The following is a 19,329-nucleotide window of genomic DNA, read 5'->3' as shown; positions in this document are numbered from 1 at the left end:
CAAGTAGTTTTCTAATAGTCTAAGCGGCAATTCGTGTGACCTACTTGAAACTCTTGTGAAATCTGTGTGGGGAAACCTTTCGCCTTCAAGCAGAATTCCCAATTACATGGATTCCATTTTAAATCACTGTATTTCACCCTTGACAATTCGCTGAACAGCAGTAAACGCGACTGCACTTTAGTTTTCATTTTGCAAGCTTAATCTAGTGCCTTAGCAAAGCGCTAACTGGTAAAGAAAAGTTTCATCCACAGACGTTGAAAGACTCGTACATTTAAAGTAGTTCTTAGCTTTAGTTTCCCTAACACCTTCATGTCTCCAATCTAATAATTGCCAGTTATCTCCATAAATGTTACATCATTATATTAAATACTCATTGCAGTGAGAAAATGAAATAATTAAAACTGAGATTTCTATCCTTTACAGTAAATCATCTAATCTCAGCTTGTCTTATTACCTGTGGATGGTAGTAATAGTTTAAATAGTAACCACTGATTCAAACCAAAAATTAGATACCCACTGAACAATCAGGCATAATACATCTCAGTGATACAATACTGTAACAGACTTTTAACATATATTTTTTCATAAATATAATGTATTTATTTTTAAAAACATTACATGCAATTTGTACAATACATATAACATTGAATCTATTATTCTATTGTGTTGCAGGTTGTGAGTGTGACACAAATGTTGAACACATTTCTTTGGAAATAATACAATGGTAAAATTCATGGCTGTCAAGAATGGTTAAATTGCTTAGAAAACAATTGCCCTTGACACAGGTCAGCACTAAAGAGTGTCCCTCATAACAGGGGTCATAAAGCATCGATATAGGGGGCACACAATCAAATCCATTTATCACCCTTGGTAATGAGTAAAGAACACTATGAGGTCCATCCGGAGATACTGCAAGCACCAAACCCATCTTTTAACACTCTAGTTTGAATTCACTAAAAAGTTCCACCACTTCTGCTTATTATTTCAGTGTTTCTTAATTAGTATATCACTGATTTATTGATTAACCACACGCAATCCAGTTTAACTAAATGTACAGGTGTTTATGGCCATTCTTTTCAGCACAATCAAACCTCTGTTCTATGCAATTTAGGCAATAGATTGTGCCTTATTCCCAAAACCCAATGCTATTTGTCTGGCATATTACAACTGTGCTGTGACCACCCACAGAAAAAAAGCCAGTAAATAGAATTTGATTTAAAAGGGATTTTTGTGCATGTTATATCAGTAAAACAGTAACTCACCCAATGATTGAGAAGGGTGTTTAAAAATATATAAATCATATATGTATATATATATATATATATATATATATATATAGTGGTGGAGTTCCAGTAAAGTGTGTCAGACTGTGGTAGTTTGATGCATCCACCACAACCAAGCATGACAACTGCATTCAGCATTAAAGATATGTGCATGTTTGCACTGCTATTTGATTTTCATAGTTCCTTAAGTGAAAACAGCACATTACATTTTTATTTAGTCGCCATTCTGAATCCGGGTAAACTTTACCCACCTGTTTCATCCTTGAAAGTAACTTCCTCATTTCTTTATAATTAAAATAGGTCATTGATTTCTGAAAATGTGTATTTGTGAGTCCAAAATTCAGTCTAAATCGTACAAGACTTCACCAATTACTTTCAATTTCACTTGGTCTTTGGGAAAGGATGAGATGTGTTTTTCAGCCCATTTTCACAATACGCAATCTCAGCAGTAACTGGCAGTAAATTCCCCATTGAGCAGCTCATCACAATGTATTGAGAAATGCATGGCTCTCTGCCACATCCTCAGTGGAATAGAACCAAGCCCTCCAAATAACAAAATCCTTCAACATTTGGGTAAATCTTTTATAGACAGCCAAAAATGACATCCATTTATTGACTTGATGTAACTGCAGAGAGGTGGTACAATAAATAACACAAGCCACCCCACATTGCAGCAAGAATCTAAATCCCCAAAAATCCACATTTAATTTGCTTCCTACAAACAAATGATTCCCAATGTAATAACAAACAGCAAGTAACATCAACATGCAGCTCGGGCTTCAGTAAAAAACAGGTCACAAACATGCGAATCAAAGCCAAGACAACAACAGAAATCAAATTCAAGCAACAGAACATTCAGCAGCTGTTTATGGGGAGAGTAGCGCTCACATAAAGCAAATGCCACTCTTGTTTGTGTCGTGAAATACTGAGTGGTCCCAAAGGACCATCCCATTGCCATGGGTCTTGATGACATCATTTAGTGTGAACCCCATAGAGCAGCTTGCTTTCGACAACAAGAAGCAACTATAGCACTTCCACACACATGACTCATGTGTGTCATATAACACTAAGGGATATTCAAAACAGGGTGCACCTATTCTTGGGTTTACTTGACTTATTCACACAGTCACACTAACGCTTGGTGTTCCCTGTTGGTGGGTGTATGTGCTCAGCCCACCTTGGTTGTCACGGTGAGCAGGGGTTTTCCATCTGAGGATGCCTTACTTGGTAGCTCCTTCAGCACCAAAGCAACCGCCCTAGAGCCTTTCTCCTACAACAGTGAAATCAACAGTGAGTTGTGTCAGTCAGTTTGTGTTCAACGATTCTGTGGGTTCCTTGAAAAACACTAATAAAGCATTACCAATTCAAATGAAATGACAATTTGCAGGCGTACAAGAAAAAAAATCCCTCTTTCTTGCTTTTAAAGCCATTTCTTGTTGATTGAAAAAAATGACAGTTCACCCAACTGACACAAAACAATGTGCATGATTAGCATGCTATCATCTATCAGCTCTACAGCACAAAACATATGAGTAGGGATGCACCATGTATCGATAAAATACCGACATTTGTTTGGCCAAATAGTTATTTTTTATTCATCAATATCGGTCAATAAGTTAATCTTTAGGAAAACTGAATTAATATTATTTAATAAACAATTTAATAACAATGTTAAAAGTAACCTTTACAAATCTTGTGATACCTAAATTCCCATGTAGCGTCCACAATGGTTGATCAGATTTTTGTGTTTTATTTTTTATTTAGTTAGATTAAATAGTATATAATTTAACATTGTCCATTTATAAGTTATCAACCAGAACATGAAAATAATATCAATAATATTGGTGCATCCCTATAAATAAGTTCCATTTGATACGGAAAATTTTGTTATCAATGCCAAAACTGTGCCACAACAAAAAACTACTTATCTTCAGCAAAGACGTGCTACAGTACATGGAGTAGTGAACCATTTCATAGAATTCAGGGATACAGTGACACCATCCAAAAACACGGGGCTTACAACTGTGCTTTTAACAGCCTCCACGCCACTCAAACAGATCTAAGCACTTAAGCCACCGCTGGGACGCTGAGAGCTGGAGTGGAATCAATTCACTGGCGATGTTTAACACTGCAAACTGCCATTTAAACCCCAATGTATTGAACAACTACACTGTTGCAGTCCACATTGCAATCCAAGATAATCCAACTGTGCTGTTTTATAGTGACTAATGAAGTCAACCGCTTATGCAACACTCCATGGTCCAGCAACAGAACTCTGGAGACACATAAGAAACAAAAGAAACTTTGAAAACAGATGCTATCAATAAGTTTGTTTTTAATTTATTTAATCTTGTAAAAAAGCCTATCATGGTAGGATGTTGAGGGTGATTACCAAATTGTTGTTAGTGATGAGTCGTTCATGAACGATCCGTTCATTGCGTCTGTCATGTGACAAATGAACGAAAGACTCGGACGGAAGGTAAAGTAATTATGTTCCCTGTAAATTATTTTTGACTGCATTATAATGATTTCTTAATTCAGAATATGATCAAGATTGCGTAGGTGGACGTGTTCGGGGAATTTGCCTGTTAAAAGTATAACATTTAAAGCCCCTTAAATGAACAAAATGACTCGAAAAAAGATTTGTTCATTTTAATGAACGAGATCGAACAAGAGAGTCAGTAAAATGATCCGAACTTCCCATCAGTAATTGTTGCTAAAGAGATTCTAGGATGTTCAGGGTGGTTTCTAGGTGACTGCTACAAAGCCCACCTGTGATATTCTAGTATCATATATGCGAGTATACCCTGTTCTGTTGTTTTCATTGTGTTTTTGGTTCTGTCCTGTGACCTAGTTGTCCTCAGTCTGTTTAATTAGTTATCCCATTCACCTGTGCCTTGTCAATCAACTCATTAATTATCTTGTTAGCTCTGTGCACTTAAGCCTTCAGTTCTCCCTCTGCGTTTGTCCATCTTCGTCAATGGTAACATGTGTGTAAAGTTTTTCCAGAGTTTTGTAATTAAAGCTCCTGTTTCCCGTTCCTGGACCATTCGCTGAGCACATTCTACTTCACCAGCTTGAACGCGGAAACTAAGGCACGCCTGCCTGGTGTGGGTCATCTGGGAGATTTCGCTGAATATGTGGAGTGGGTGCTGGTGCACAACAACTCACCTTTCACCATTGGCCCCGCAGAGCATGATGTCATAACCAGTTCCACTCCAGCACCACCAGAGACCAGCCATCCACCACCTGCGAGCGAATCGACGGAGATGTTGCGTGTGCTCACCGTGGAGACCGGCCTGCTGCGATAGACGAGCCTGAACCGAGGAAGAGGTTGGAAGGAATCATCACCCTGGTTTCACCGCAGATGTGGAGATGGATGTTTTAGTGGAGATGGATGGCTTGGAGGATAGCCGCACCCACACTTCCGCCGCTGTGAGTGAGTTGAGCCTTGTCTCTGGAGGATATGTGGAGGAACTTAGAGACCTTTTTGAGGAGGATTTGATTGACTGGTTTGGTGAGGTGATACCCTATGCCCCCGAATCTCCAGCGCTCTCTGTATCTCCATGGTCCCCTGGTTCTCCAGTGCCCCCTGTATCTCCAAAATGCCCGCCCAATCTTCCTCTCCCACCTTCTCATACAGCCAGTTCCTCAGCCCCGCCTTCACTGGTGTCCTTCAGCCCCTCTGCATCTCCAACACACAGCAGGGATCTGCCAAGTGTCTTCAAGCCACCAGTTCCACCTAGCCTAGAGGATCCCCTGGCTCCGCCTCCAGCCTATGGGCCCATTGCTCCACCTCTGCCTGTCGACACTTCGGCTCCCCCTTGGCTCCTACCTCCCTCGGCTCCACCTGAAACCATCGGCCATACTGCTCCCTTGTCCCAACGCTCCACCTTGGTCAGACATCTTCCTGCCTGTGCCTATTATTCAAATCAGTTAAATGATTATTAGACTGCATAAATTAAGTTAGCTGGAACCGGGAACACTTCCTATAACACCCGATGTACTCGTTGCATAATAAGAAGAATGGCATCTACGCTAATGTTAGTCTTTTCTGTTTACTCCGAGGTTTATCAGCCGGATCTCATTGGCGGGTCAGCTCCACCAGGGTCTCCATCATCTGTGGCGCTAGCTCTGTCGGTCGTCCCCAGGGTGTCATCTACCATCAAGTCATTGTCACCATGGCTCCTCCCACCTTCGACTCCGCCCTGGGGACTTGTCCTGGCTGGCCTCAGGAACACCTCCTGGCTTCTCCTGTTCTTTGCTCCTCCCTGGCTGCTTCCTCCTTCCACTCCCCCATGGACTGTTATATTTCTATGGACTGGTGCTTATTTTTCAGTTCCACAACCTCCTCCAGAGCCTCAGTTCTATTTACGGCACAAGGATGCGCCTTTTCGAGAGGGGGCGTACTGTAACGAGTATACCCTGTTCTGTTGTTTTCAATGTGTTTTTTGGTTCTGTCCTGACCTAATTTTCCTCAGTCTGTTTAATTAGTTATCCCATTCACCTGTGCCTTGTCAATCACCTCGTAAATTATCTCGTTTGCTCTGTGTACTTAAGCCTTCAGTTCTCCCTCTGTGTTTGTCCATCTTCGTCAATGGTAACGTGTGTGTGTGTGTGTGTGTGTGTGTGTGTGTGTGTACGTGTGTTATTCTGTGAGATGTTCTTTAGTTTTGTTATTAAAAAGATCCTTTTTCCTGTTCTTCATGAGCTTTTATCAGCACATTTTGTGGCATAAATGGGCAATAAATTAAATATTTGAGTGCACCATTAAACTTTGTTGGAAAAGTAACTCTACGTATAAACCAAATATTTATAGAAACATCCAACCAGAATTACTTGGCATAAAATAGCAGACTGATCATCAATGAGCTCATAATTTACCTGGCAGACTTCAACCTTTATTTTAGACTTATAAACAATATTGTTTCAATGGACCTTTATTAATTACTGTTAAATTAAGCGATGCAAAAAGTTTGAAACATTAATCATAACAAAATTAAAAAAATTACATTACTTACAAATTTGGAGGTCTCTTCTTGGGTCAATTTAAAGGATAGTTCATCCAAAAATGAACATTCTGTCATCATTTACACCCTCATGTCGTTCAAACCCATTAGACATACTGGGCCTTGCGGAAGCACAAACATGAAAGTGTGACACACGTGAACAAACCTCATTGGTTCTCACGTGTCAAGCCAGCACGTTTACACTTCCATTTGTTTATGCTTCAAATGTTTATATGTGAATAAAAGCCTAAATTAAACCACTCAATTCATACTTTTACATAAAGTTTTGGTGGAATGGATTTGTCAGTGGAGGGACAGATATCTCAAAAATGATGAAAGATGAACGAAAGTCCTATGGGTTTGGAATGGCATGAGGGTTGAGTAATGAATGAATGAATGAATAAACATCATATGTGACTATTCATTACAGAGAGTTTATGACCTACTAGGTTCTGCCGTAAGAACAAATGGTGCAGCCAAATTAAATAAATCCCAGCCCCAATAATAATAATTTACACTCTCAGAAAAAAAAAGTGTAATTGGGATAGTACCCTTTTGAAAAGGTACTAATTTGTACCATTTAGGTACTAATATGAACCTTTAATACCCTGGAAATCCAGAGTTCTCGCGAGAGCACAAGTTGAATTTGCTCAGCGAGTAACTCTGGCGTCAAGTAATGATGCTCATTAAAGGTGCTCTAAGTGATGTTGGGTGACGTCACTTCTTGTTGACGTTTGAAGTATTGTCAAACAAAACGGAGGCTAGCTCGACCCTCTCTCCTCCTCATCCGCGCACTAACCCCCCAAACCCCACCCCCAAACCCTTCTTGTCGGTTATTGTCCGGAACAGTTTGTTATGTTTCGTGGTGCGGGTTAGCCCAGTTTGTTTTTCTTGCCGTTTGTGGAGCCTGGGCTGTCTACAGAGATTGCGTTTTTTTACAGTGTTCAGGGGACAGGCAGCTAGCAGATAGCAAGGCGATGTTTGATGTATGTGACAAAAAATGTTTTGGCCTAAAAAACGCGTGACATCGCTTAGAGCACCTTTAAATATGCCACTGTATCCGAGCTGCACCAATCACATCAGGTTATCTGATATAGGCGGGTCAGAGGCGAGCTAAACAGATGACGACAGCGCTGTGACGTCGAAGTCATTAGTAAACATTGCAAGATGGCTATGGATGAACACCAGTTGTTTGAAACCATAGACAGTATAATAAATGGACACAGCGACCCCATAGAGAAAAGTGAAGTCAATTAGAAGCACTCACTTCCTGATGGCTGAGCCATCAAACTGAGCTTGACGACGTAGATGTGACGTGAGCAACCTGTCTGACAGTTGTAAGTCTTCTAGTAGCTGTGCCAAGAGAAATCTGAATCATTCCCTTCCGAATCTTGCAGAGACGGAGAGCATGAGTAGGAGCTGTCCATGAGCTAGGAGCAACTTTATGACTCTCTATGGGCTTCTCCCTTGATTTTATCGGACTTTATGCCTCCACGTCCCCCCGACTGCCTGCGAGCTTCTCCTTCTGTCAATACGGTCATTTCTCTACTGTGCGACAGAGAGTCGCGTGGTTATGACGCAATCGTTAGCCTATTTTTACAAAAACTGCTTCTACGGGGCCATAACGTAAGATACAAGGTAATGGAGCCTTTTATACATTGTCGTGTTTCTTTAGAAATAAACAATGGATAAAAAGAGTCTTTAAATGCCTCAGATGTAAAGTTATTCGCTGTCAAAGTGACGCCAAAATGAATGGGAGTCAATGGATTGCTAACAGCAGGTGATGGCTTGCTAACTAATGGCGGCCCCCAGGGAAGGTACGCTTTCCGGGTGCTGGATTACCCCTTTGTTTGAAACGGCTTTGGCCGCTACAATGAACGAGTTAGACTTGGCTTTTTATCTAGGACGGCGCTCGAATCGTTCCATTGCAAGAAGGGCATTTTTGCTGTTTTGCCGAACGGATACGGTAAGAGTCTAATCTACCAGTTAGTGTCGTCGGGAAAACTCAATTTGCGTATCTACCCCGAATTGATAAAATAAAATAAAATTCTGAATCAAAACTATAAGGAAACACCAGTAATTTGTTTAGGCTTGGTTTGTAGGGAATTCCAAACCTGCACACATATATTCAAACGCACATAACTATAGAACCCGTTCTTAATGCGCATCTGAACGCCATCAGCGTTTCTCACAGGTTCGCGTTTAAAGTCTGTGTAGAGAGAATGGTGTCGTCTTGGCGGCCCTAATTTAAAAACAAATGATCGTTGCGACGGAAGCGAATCAATCAAAACTAACTTTAGCTGGAAAATAACTTTATTAAAGAACCGCTATAAAGCCAAACAATCTTACGTTAAACTATACATTTATCTCTGTAAAGCTGCTTTGAGACAATCTACATTGTTAAAAGCGCTATATAAATGAAGATGACTTGACTTGACTTGACTTGACTACCAGTTAGCTCCGCTGGTAGCTAAGCGATAACTTGTTGTGATTGGTCGTAGTGTTATCCAATTGCGTGCAGTGAGATTTTCAAATGCATGCTTGGTGCCGCCCCTCAAGCTGGCCGATTTTCATTAGTCTATGCCAGACCATTAATCTTTCAGATTTAGGTCTGGATTTCCAGGCTAAACCTTTAAGGCACTCCCTAGTGAAAAGTATTGTATTTGAAATAGATTTCCTTTTTCAATAGTACTAGCACTAGTAATAGTGCTAATATACTAACAAAAAATGGTACTATCTTTAAATATACTAAAAGTATATTAGCATCATCCTTTTACCTATTTTCACAATACAACCTTTAACACACTTTAAAATAATTGTACTTTAGTATATTTTCTAAAAAATATATATTTTAGAAAAATATACTTGAAGTGAAAATTCTGTTTATTTTTTAAAAGTGTATTTATTTGCTCTTTATTCAAAATATATTTAAGGTATATTTTAACTGTGTGCTGGAAATGATCATTGTAACAATGCATTGAAAGTATACTTTCAAAATACATTATAGTATATAATAGTATTTTGTACAAAGTATAGCTGAGAATTATTTGTTTATTAATGTGCATTTGTTATTGAAGACAAAGTGTGCAATTTGTAGTATTTGGAATAAGCCAAAGCTATTACTGAGCATATATTTTTTTCTCAAATATAGTACACCTCGATAGCCTCGTGGGCAAGTGCGCCAACATGTCGCGCCGTTGTGCTTCGGGCGACCCGAGTTCGAGTCCCGGCTCAAGGACCTTTCCCGATCCCGTCCCCTCTCTCTCTCCCACCTCACTTCCTGTCTAGCTACTATCCTATCCTAATAAAAGGTAAAAACACAAAAAATCGTAATGTACTTGTAACACAAATAAAGTACACTTTAATATCACTAATCAAGCATGTAATTAGTCCCTGCACAGGCATATACTTATACTTAAGAATACTTGAAGTTGTTTCAATTTACAAATTTAAATTTTCAAAAGTACACTAAATACACTTAAAGATATGCTTAACTACAATTTAATTACAACTAAAATATACTTAGTACAAAATTAACTGTTTCAAAATAGTACACTTCAAGTTAACTTATCATTAACACACCTGAAGTATACTAAATTAGTCTGGCTGCAAGTATACTTAGCAGATATTTTTTTCACCAGAGCTAATATGCCCCCTTTAAGGATAAATAAGCTACAAAGATGTACCTTTTGAAAGGGTTCTGCCCCAGTGACAGCTTTTGTACCTTTTCTTCTGTGTAGATTAAATTATATGTATGCTCTTTGAGTTTAAGTAAAATGGCAAATATGTTGAGTGAGTAACAGTCTTTTGAAGAATTGTGTTTTCCTTATATACCCAATATTAGCAAATCCAAAAAAAGGGCCCATCGCCAGCTGTGTTCTGTCCTTTTATCTCTGCTTGTGTTCTCTTTTTCGAGGAGATTTTTGCATCAAAGACATTCAGAAATATGTGAATAGTGTGAAGGACACCGTTCTTTTCTTGTGTATTATCTATTACAGGCCAAACATTTAACTTTGTTTTGCAGGTAAATTGGTCTTCACTTAGGCTACATTATTCATCTTAAGAGGTCAGGAATATGTTCACATTTAGCAGTTTAATAAGTCAGTGTTTGAAAGAGAACTAAGCATTAAAGTAGATAACACAAGCCATATGGCAAAGATGGCCTTTATTTAGGTGGAAAATGTTTCTCTCAGACCTGTCTGTGATCATCCATCTACCTCTTTATTAACGTAGTCTTCCTACAAACCCCACACTGAGTGGCATTTCAATCCTGACAACTACTCCATCAAGCTCATGTTTGACCTTAAGAAGGTCTTGCACCAGAATGCACATAGGACTAACATCCCATTACATTTAAAAATCCAAATATAATATAACCTCAGCAACACTGACACCTTAAACTTCTAATATTGTCCGAAAAACTGAAACATTTATGATAAATTATTTACTTCTAAACCAAAAGCATAGAGTAATAAGTAGTGATGCCTGATTCTTGAACAAATCATCTTTTGAGCTGATTCCCAGCAAGTCATCGGATCACGAAACTTCAGTTCTGGGCCGATGACCCAAGACACACAGCCGAAGTAGCATGCATGCTCCTTGTCCTTGCACAGCACCGAATGAACCAATGGGCTTGTCCTGCAATCAAACCTATAGGTTTTGCCCCTACAGGGTCCTAATTGGATTTTGGAGTCCAGTTTGGTAGAGTATCATGCTATAACTGCCGGACTACGTTCCCAGAATTGTTCTGGGAAAATCTCAGAGATACCATGCTGTGAGCTTTATAAAAAAAGAAAAAAAAAATCTCAGAACCTCACGTCAGGGTGGTTTTTGAGTAATCTTAGGGGCGCTCAAACAAAAACAGCTAAAACACAGTGGAATGAAATAGAAAACAAAGGTCTGGAAGATGGGTTATTGACAGATTAAATAGATCCAGTAAAAAATTACATTCTGTCATTATTTACTTACTCTAAGGATGTTCCAAGCCTGTATGCTGTTATGTATTTATTTATTTATTTGCTAAAATGCTAGAATCTTAGCGACACACTAACAGGCTCCAAAAATGTCCAAAAAACCCTATTGTATATTGGGTGGGTGATTATTATACTATATTGCAAGTCGCCTGAAGCTGTACGATAGCTTGTGTAATGAACAAATGAAAGTACATTTATGTCATTATTCACTGCTATGTGGTATATAAAAAAATATTAAAGCTAATATCCCTTGTGAAAAAGAAATGTGCTTAACTGTATTGAATGATTGAATGTGCACTTTTCTTCACAACTTAAAAGTTTTTTTTTTATCTGTACTTATAATTATATAAAATGTATTAAATAAAAGGCCACATTCATGATTATGTTTCTTGACACCTTTAAAAATGTGTGTATGTCAAATCAAAAAAAGTTTAGTTTAAAGTTGTGACGAATGCCCTTGTTTGTTACCATGGTTACTTATTATTTGCACCTGTGTCTTGTTTAGTTTCCTTTGTGTGTTATGTGCATTTATTATCGTCTATGTTTTATGTGGTTGTTTTCTATGATTATTATTCCTGTGATCTCCTGTCTGTTAGTTGGAATTGTGAATAAAATGTTTGTTTTGGATACTCATCTCAACTTTATCTTGTGATTACTATAACAGCCACAGCGTGACAAAGGTACATTTTAAATAATTTGTTAAATAATCTTTTGTCATGATTTAAAAAAAAACAACTTATTTTGATATTGACTATAGCATAAAGCACGTCAAGAACATGATTATAATTTTGATTGTAGAGTGGTATTTGATATTGCATTTAAATGTATGATATTTTAAATTTACTAAATTGTAACTTCATTATTACAAATGTGTTATTACAAATATAATTAAATGCATGGCATACAATTTATTATGTGAAAGTTGCTGACATAGCATTTTAAAAACACTCATTGTGTGTGGCACATACTCACATGCATATTTTCATAGATGAAGTTTAAATATAGTGCAGATGGATTCAAGGACATGTCCTGTGTGAATAGGTCAGTTTTATTAGCAACTATAGACAAGAATATGCATTGTCATGTCGTAATAATAATATGCTGGGAGGTGATAAATTCGGTTCTCACACATGGTGATGGACTCAGGTTGTGTTGACTGGGTGAAAGTTGATCGCGCCGAAGAAAGGATCTGCAAGCGAGGGAATTGAAGGAAGTGCTAGCACAAGCTGTGAATGATTGTAGTTTCAGAACAACATATTTATAGTCTTAAGAGCTGCTTAATAGCATAGCTTGTAGCTTCGTTTATGTCTAAGACTTCATGGACATAAAATGGATTTTGGGACTTCTAATCAGCTTATCCAACTATTTATACAAAAAAATTATATATTTGCATATCAAATTATCCACTTTGCTATAGCTGCTCAATTTACACTTAAAGGTTTTGACTTCATAACCAAACCTCCACCTATTTATGTTGTCTTTCAATTAGGTTATAAGACAACTAATCAAGAAACAAAGTGAGTTAAGGTTTATAGAATATTATGACTAATCATATGCATAATCATTAACCCCCACTAACCCGCCAAAATCAACCATGCGGAAAACACATATCAACTCACTAGCCAATTTGGCTACGAATAATGATTGACTGTTGTAAAACTGAAAATCATTCAATGTTTAAAAATGTTTATTATATTTTTGTTTTGGCCTAGTAGAAGTTCTGAATGGCTGGTAACTTAAAATGTAGTAGACAAATTAGCTGTAGAGTCAAAAAGTTTATTTCAAACCCCGATTACAAATAAAAGGATCTCACGTGGCAGGAAGCCATTAAATAAACACTCACTGACGACTGCCACATAAAAACAGGAAAACAACACCAGAGTCCATGGTCTTGATCCTCTCTCGTCCTCAACTGTCATCACTCCTTTTATCCTTCCGGAGCTCCGCCATGGGACTCGAGAGCGGTGTGTCACTCATTAAAGGCCCACTGAAGTGCCTTGAAACGCATAGCATTTTTCAATGTGTTGACGTAATTTCCAGGAATACAGGACGGGACATATCGAGCAATCCTCCCCTTTTTTTAAATTTCAGCTGCAGATTCAGTGTCTATTTATAGTGTAGGGGGCGGGACGCTTCAGATTCTAGAGAGCATTTGATTGGACAGAAAATCTGACCAAGAGACTGTATGTTTTGAATTAGGGCTGGGCGATATGGAGCAAAAAAATATATCTCGATATATTTTGCTATATCTCGATATACGATATATATCTCGATATCTTTACAGGAAAAAGAACCCCCCAAAAACTACTGCAAAAACAAATATGCCAAATACCACCAAGTATTTTTTATTGAAGTGCAAAGAGGTAGGCAGTTCATGTAGGAACAAGTGCTTCTGTGACATTTTTAAATAATATTTTTTTTAATTCTTTTTTTATAATTAAAACTAACATCATAAACATCATGCTATTTTTTTACTTTGAGCAATTCTGGAGCTATAATTGACTCTAGGAGCATATAAAACAAAACAGCTCCTTGGAAAAAATGAAATGTAATATTGTAGTAGTTATAAACAAAGGTTTATTTTTAGTTCAGATTAACATTTGAGGCAATTGTATTCATAATGTCAAAATTAAACCGACGTAATGTTACTTGAAGGCATTATAGCCTACTATTCCTGCCAAACTTCCATGGTTGCAGTTAGTGTTACTACAGTAAATCCATGGTGAATGTTGCTGATCTGTGGACACTGGATAGTTCATTCATGGCACAATGTTTCTTCCTGGTTTCCACGTCAGCGCTGTTTGATCCTAGCCTGGGTTTCCCCATGCTGCCTTGAGCGCAGCGCGATTTTATTCACGCTGCTAGGCAGTCTGGATACCATGGACCAGATTTTCCCCTCAGCTAGGGAACCAATCACAGAACGGGGAGGGAGCAGCAAGACGATGACGACATCTATGCGACACACCGAAGCAGTTTGTTTATATCTATGGCTCCAACATGACAGACGTAAAAATATATGCATATTTTTAGGAACACATCTACAAAAATATGCCTGTATTTCAAGTTGATAAAATAATTTAAAATCCACATCAGTTTATTATTTACCACGCCCTCCCAGGATCTATAACGTTACCTAGGCTACTTTCACTTTTAAAAATTCATCATAACTGCGCGCGCGCGATCTGCTTGCAGTCGTCGAGATGGCTGCTGAGGAGTTGAAGAAAAGAATAGCTAGTGGAGATTGTAAAGTTGTCGACAATACGTCATCAAAAATCAAGTCCAGTGTGTGGGAGAAATTTGGAGTTATCTGAAGAAAATATTGTGAAAGGCTTTGCTGCAAACATTTTCGTGTTGGATAGCCGCAAATGTGGAACTTCATCCCTGAGGAAGCACGCAGAAACTGTGGTAACAAAGCAGTTCTATCGAACAGTATTTTTCATAGTTAACACTGTTAAGTATGTGTGGTGTGCAGGGCGTGTTTGAACCCAGAATGGTCAGATGTAGGCTAGACGAAATTGCGTGGCAGATATAGTGTTGTAGCCGCGTCTGTTATTAGGCTACTCAGTTTTGTGGTAACGTTAGCCATGTTCTTCATGTACCTTTTGACAGCTTCGGCTGAAGTTGTCCTTGTGTTAATTGTCGTGTAATAACTTCTGTATGACCTGGCAATAAACATTTTTGTAAGTGTGTCTATAATGTGATTGTCTAAACTGATTTTATTTCGGGTGCGGGTCGGTTGTCGGTTCTATTTTAAGCGGGTCGGGTGAAGATTTTAATTAGTGCTACTGTCGGAAAACTGGTCGGGTGCTGTTTTAAGCACTGTGGGTACGGGCGGGTGCGGATTTACAAAATCGGACCCGTGCAGGACTCTGGTGTACACATAAATCTCTGACCCATCGTCGTCTTCTTCGTTGAATATCTGTCGCTCTACATACGTCATCTGGTATAATTGAAACGATTGGCTATGAGCTACGTACAGGCGCATTTGATAGACATTTGTAGCGCCCAATAAACGGCTCTGGGCATTCGTAAACCACGCCTCAAATACGAGAAAATGAACATGTAGTTCCCAGACCACGTCTCAAAGAGAAAGTGGTCTGCCGTTAGCCAGGCTAGTTTGATCCGTTAATAACGGAGAAATGTGAATGTTTCTCACTAGATCTCGCAGCGATGTTATTACTTCTGTGGCGAATTCAAATGCTTTCTTTACTGGATCATTAGCGCTGTGTAGTAACAGTGTCGCATGATCACGATCGGCTCGCGCTGCTTTGGTCCAAACTGATAAACGGTCCTTCAACCACACAATAACGAGCAGTTTCGTTCCGCTTGCATTACGTTTGCCATTTGATGTTGGGCAATGTTGTGGTCGCGTCTCTTACATTATGAGCGCGCTTGCCACGCGTTGCGCCTACATTTGAAATAACACCATTTTTATAAATATAAACAATATATCGATATATACGATATGTCAAAATCCATATCGTGTTTAAAAAATATCTCGATATATTTTAAATATCGAGATATCGCCCACCCCTAAGCTTATAATTAATACTTCCAGATTAATTTGAATCCTCTAAAAGTTTGTAAAATACAATACACAACCACTGTGTTTACAAGTCCTTTATTTTGATTGAATACAGTTCTAAATATAGCATATTTTATACAGTTTATTCAAGTATACAATATTTAAACTCATTTAACTATACAGTTAAATGTTTATTTAAAAAAGTTAGGTTAGGTTAGGTTTAAATTTTTTTTTTTTTTATTGTACATTTTTTAGAATGTAAAATTTTTTTTATTCAGGTGTTTAACTGTTCTTTGTTATACATTTTTCATCAAAATTGTATTGTATGTGTGAAATGTCAGTGAGATTGACCCAGCTACTAACTCAACGGCCAGGTAACACAAAAACTACCCAACCATGGAAAAAAGAATCCCAAATATTACCTAACAGGGTCAACCCAGCGTTTGGGTAGAAAAAAAAAACCCAAAATTTTTAGAGTCTATTGTTTTTAAATAGTTATAATTAAGTTTAGAAATAGGAGTGGAATTAGTGACTGAGAAATATCTATTTATATAGAAACTAAAATGGTCAATGTACAGTTTTCTGCTTAATAAGTTTTATATAGTATAAATGTGATATCGGTTTGGAGGTAGGGTTAAGGGATCTAAAATATATCTATTAAATGGTAAAAATTTAAAAATACAACAAACATATTTATTATATAAAATATTCATAAATATTTTAAATTTCTACAGCTGTAAATATGTTGTCAATACATCCATATACGCTTCAGTATCTATCCAAACAAAAAAAAACGATTTCTTTACCTGCAAATGTTAAGTACTAATTCCTTCATATAAACAATGAGACCATGCAGGGTGATTCAAGTGAACTAAAGTGCACTGTGACAGTAGTGTTTTCTACATTTAAAGGAGTCCTATTGTGCTTTTCAATATTATATATATTGTTTTTACTTTAGTTGGTAATGTTGCTGTTTAAGCATGAAAACAAATCTGCAAGGTTACAAAGCTCAAAGTCCACTCCAAAGGGAGAATTTTTAAAAGTGTATCAGAATCTACTTTTTTAAAGAACTACAACGAACGGCTCGTTTGGACAACAACGCGTTTTTTCCAGTTCTTCAGACTTACGTGCTATCCAGACACTTGCGCTCTGCAAGTGAACGTCATCTCGTGGTGCCACTTCAACGAGGCACAAAATCTCTTTCTCGGACCTTTACCTGGTCTATTCCCTGCAGGTGGAATGACATGCCCAACTCAACCAGAGCAGCTGAGTCCGTGGCCATTTTCAAGAAACGGCTGAAGAAGCATCTTTTTCGGCAACACTTGATCCATTAATACTAACACCTTATCTTCTATTCTATAGCTATTATCTTATAAAAGAAAAGTACACATACTGCGTTAGATTAAACTGGGAAGGGTCATAGCACTTGCATATTGTTGTCCTATTGTTAGTTTAACTGCTTCTATTGTTCTCATTTGTAAGTCGCTTTGGATAAAAGCGTCTCCTATATGAATAAATGTAAATGTAGAAGATGAAGTGTTGTCACGGTCTTTTCCATCCCGAAAAAAGCAGACGAATTCAGAGTGGTTAAAAAAATGTCAGGGTCTGAATTGGGGTCGAATTGGTTTGAAATTGACGCTATCCTTAATATTTACATCTGAGTAGAGCTTGCGGTTACGAGGGGCGTGACATTTCCCGAACACGCGCTAAGCACAACACACTGGGCCAGCTAACCAATCACAGCACATTTCATATTTCGGAAGGAGGGGCTTCATCGAAACAGAACTTAAACAGCGCATTCTAGCCAGACTGGGGAGAGGAGCTGTAATGATGTAAAATATGTGAAAAAGAATGCGTTCTTTGAACAATCAAGCATGAAAGCATATTCTAGTACACCCCACAAATAAAATCAACACTAAAAAGGCATAATAGGACCTCTTTAAAATGACAAAGTAACTGTTCTTGGGAAAAAAAACGTATTTTAATTTTTTTTTCTATTAATACTGACTAGTTGCCCACTCCATATTTACAAATGCCCACCTCACAACAGCATCCCATAATGCCATTGTTTTCACATATTCTTGCATTCTACTTTGTCACACTTATGACTCATTCGATATTTAACAGACTAGGCTATACACCTACATGCTAAACATGGGATTTTTGCGCAGCCAGAAGAAAACATAATTCCAAACTTCTAGCTTACTCCACACATGTCAAGCAAAGATCACAGCTTTTGGTAAGAACAAGAATATTCAGTTACCTTGAAAATCCTCTAAGCAATACCTTGGAGAATGAAACAGCCTAGGGCTACATCAATCTTTGCTCATATGCGAGGTCAGTGTCGGCTCCACTGCGGCCCACCAGAGGCTTATTAGCATTAATCATACCTAGAGCAACCATACTCTATTCAAAGTTAGACAAAAGACCCAGTTTTATATGTACCCATGCAATTGTCTCTTCACAGTGACAAATGGAAAATGTTTGGTTAGAGAATATTTACACAAACTATAAGACAGTAGACACACATTATTTGAAGGCCTGGCAAGGATGTGAGTTTAATCCGCATACGCTTGTAGGTCAAAGAGAAAAAAAGCCTATGCTATTTGCACTGTGCTTTTTTCAATTTACAATAATCCTCTGCGTTTTGCACCTACTTTCGCCGGGGAATATGTGTGCCATCCACAGTGGCTGCTGTGTCAGATGGCGTTATGTGGTCTGTGGCGTGTGATCCGGTTCAGGGAAAAGAGGCACAACAGCTGCAGTGTCATCAGCCGAATCCAGTTGCTTTAAGTGATTAGCAATATAAGCTGCAGTGAAGAGCAACCTGCCTTAGGGTTCACATCTGACCCATTTTTTGAAGGCCGGAGAGGATGAATTCCATATGAGGCCTGCCTTCAACTCTCCCAGGACTCAATGACATTTAAGTATACTGTGCTGAATTCATGAATGAGACTGATCCATTTGCTTACATTGAAATTGGTAAGTTCAGCACAATTTAGTGCTCTTTCTATAGAGCTCGGTATTGGTGACAGTTTGAAAATCTCTCGGGTTACTGGAACATTGTGAGCTAAATGAGTGAGCAATGTCTGTTGATCAATGTTTTATGGTACGGTTAGATTTTCATTGACTTTCAAAGGAAGTCATCTAATTTCTAATGTTCCGGTGCAGACCACACTGATCCGCAGGGCTGTTATCCAATCATCAATCAGGCTTTCAACATTTACAGTGGATTTGATATTGCTTGTTATGTGAAAGAATCGCTGTGTCGTATCGCTGTTTTAATTGTACAATAAGTGCTCCTGTTGTCTTAAAAGCAGTTTTTTAGCTTCTACATTTTTGCTTCAGATCCATTTAAAATTGTCTCCAGGGCAACAGTACTCATTTAATGTGTTCATTTTCAGCCTTGAGTTTATGCCAAATGTTTTGACCCATTGTCATGGTTAGTTGTTTTTTCCATGCATGCTATTTTCCAGAGGTTGAACTCAAAAATTTAATTTCCCACCATATTCTCTGACTACAATTTATTGTTATATTCC

General features: G+C 38.1%; 1 protein-coding gene across 2 annotated transcripts in view; it reads right to left on the bottom strand.

The window, feature by feature from the left end:
* The window catches only part of pex5lb (peroxisomal biogenesis factor 5-like b), a 57,185-nt gene that overhangs the window by 31,344 nt on the left and 6,512 nt on the right, over positions 1-19,329 (bottom strand). The window contains exon 2 of one of the 2 annotated variants that reach the window (XM_084410595.1): positions 2,461-2,553. The exons of the other annotated variant lie outside the window; for it this stretch is intronic. Coding sequence (XP_084266721.1) covers positions 2,461-2,553 — 93 coding nt within the window. The remainder of the gene's footprint in view (positions 1-2,460; positions 2,554-19,329) is intronic. 2 annotated transcript variants of the gene reach the window in all.

This window comes from Rutilus rutilus (genome assembly GCF_951802725.1).
Source record: "Rutilus rutilus genome assembly, chromosome: 6".
Lineage (NCBI taxonomy): Eukaryota > Metazoa > Chordata > Actinopteri > Cypriniformes > Leuciscidae > Rutilus > Rutilus rutilus.
Note: the sequence above shows the minus strand (reverse complement) of the source record. Positions and strands in the feature narration are given on the sequence as shown.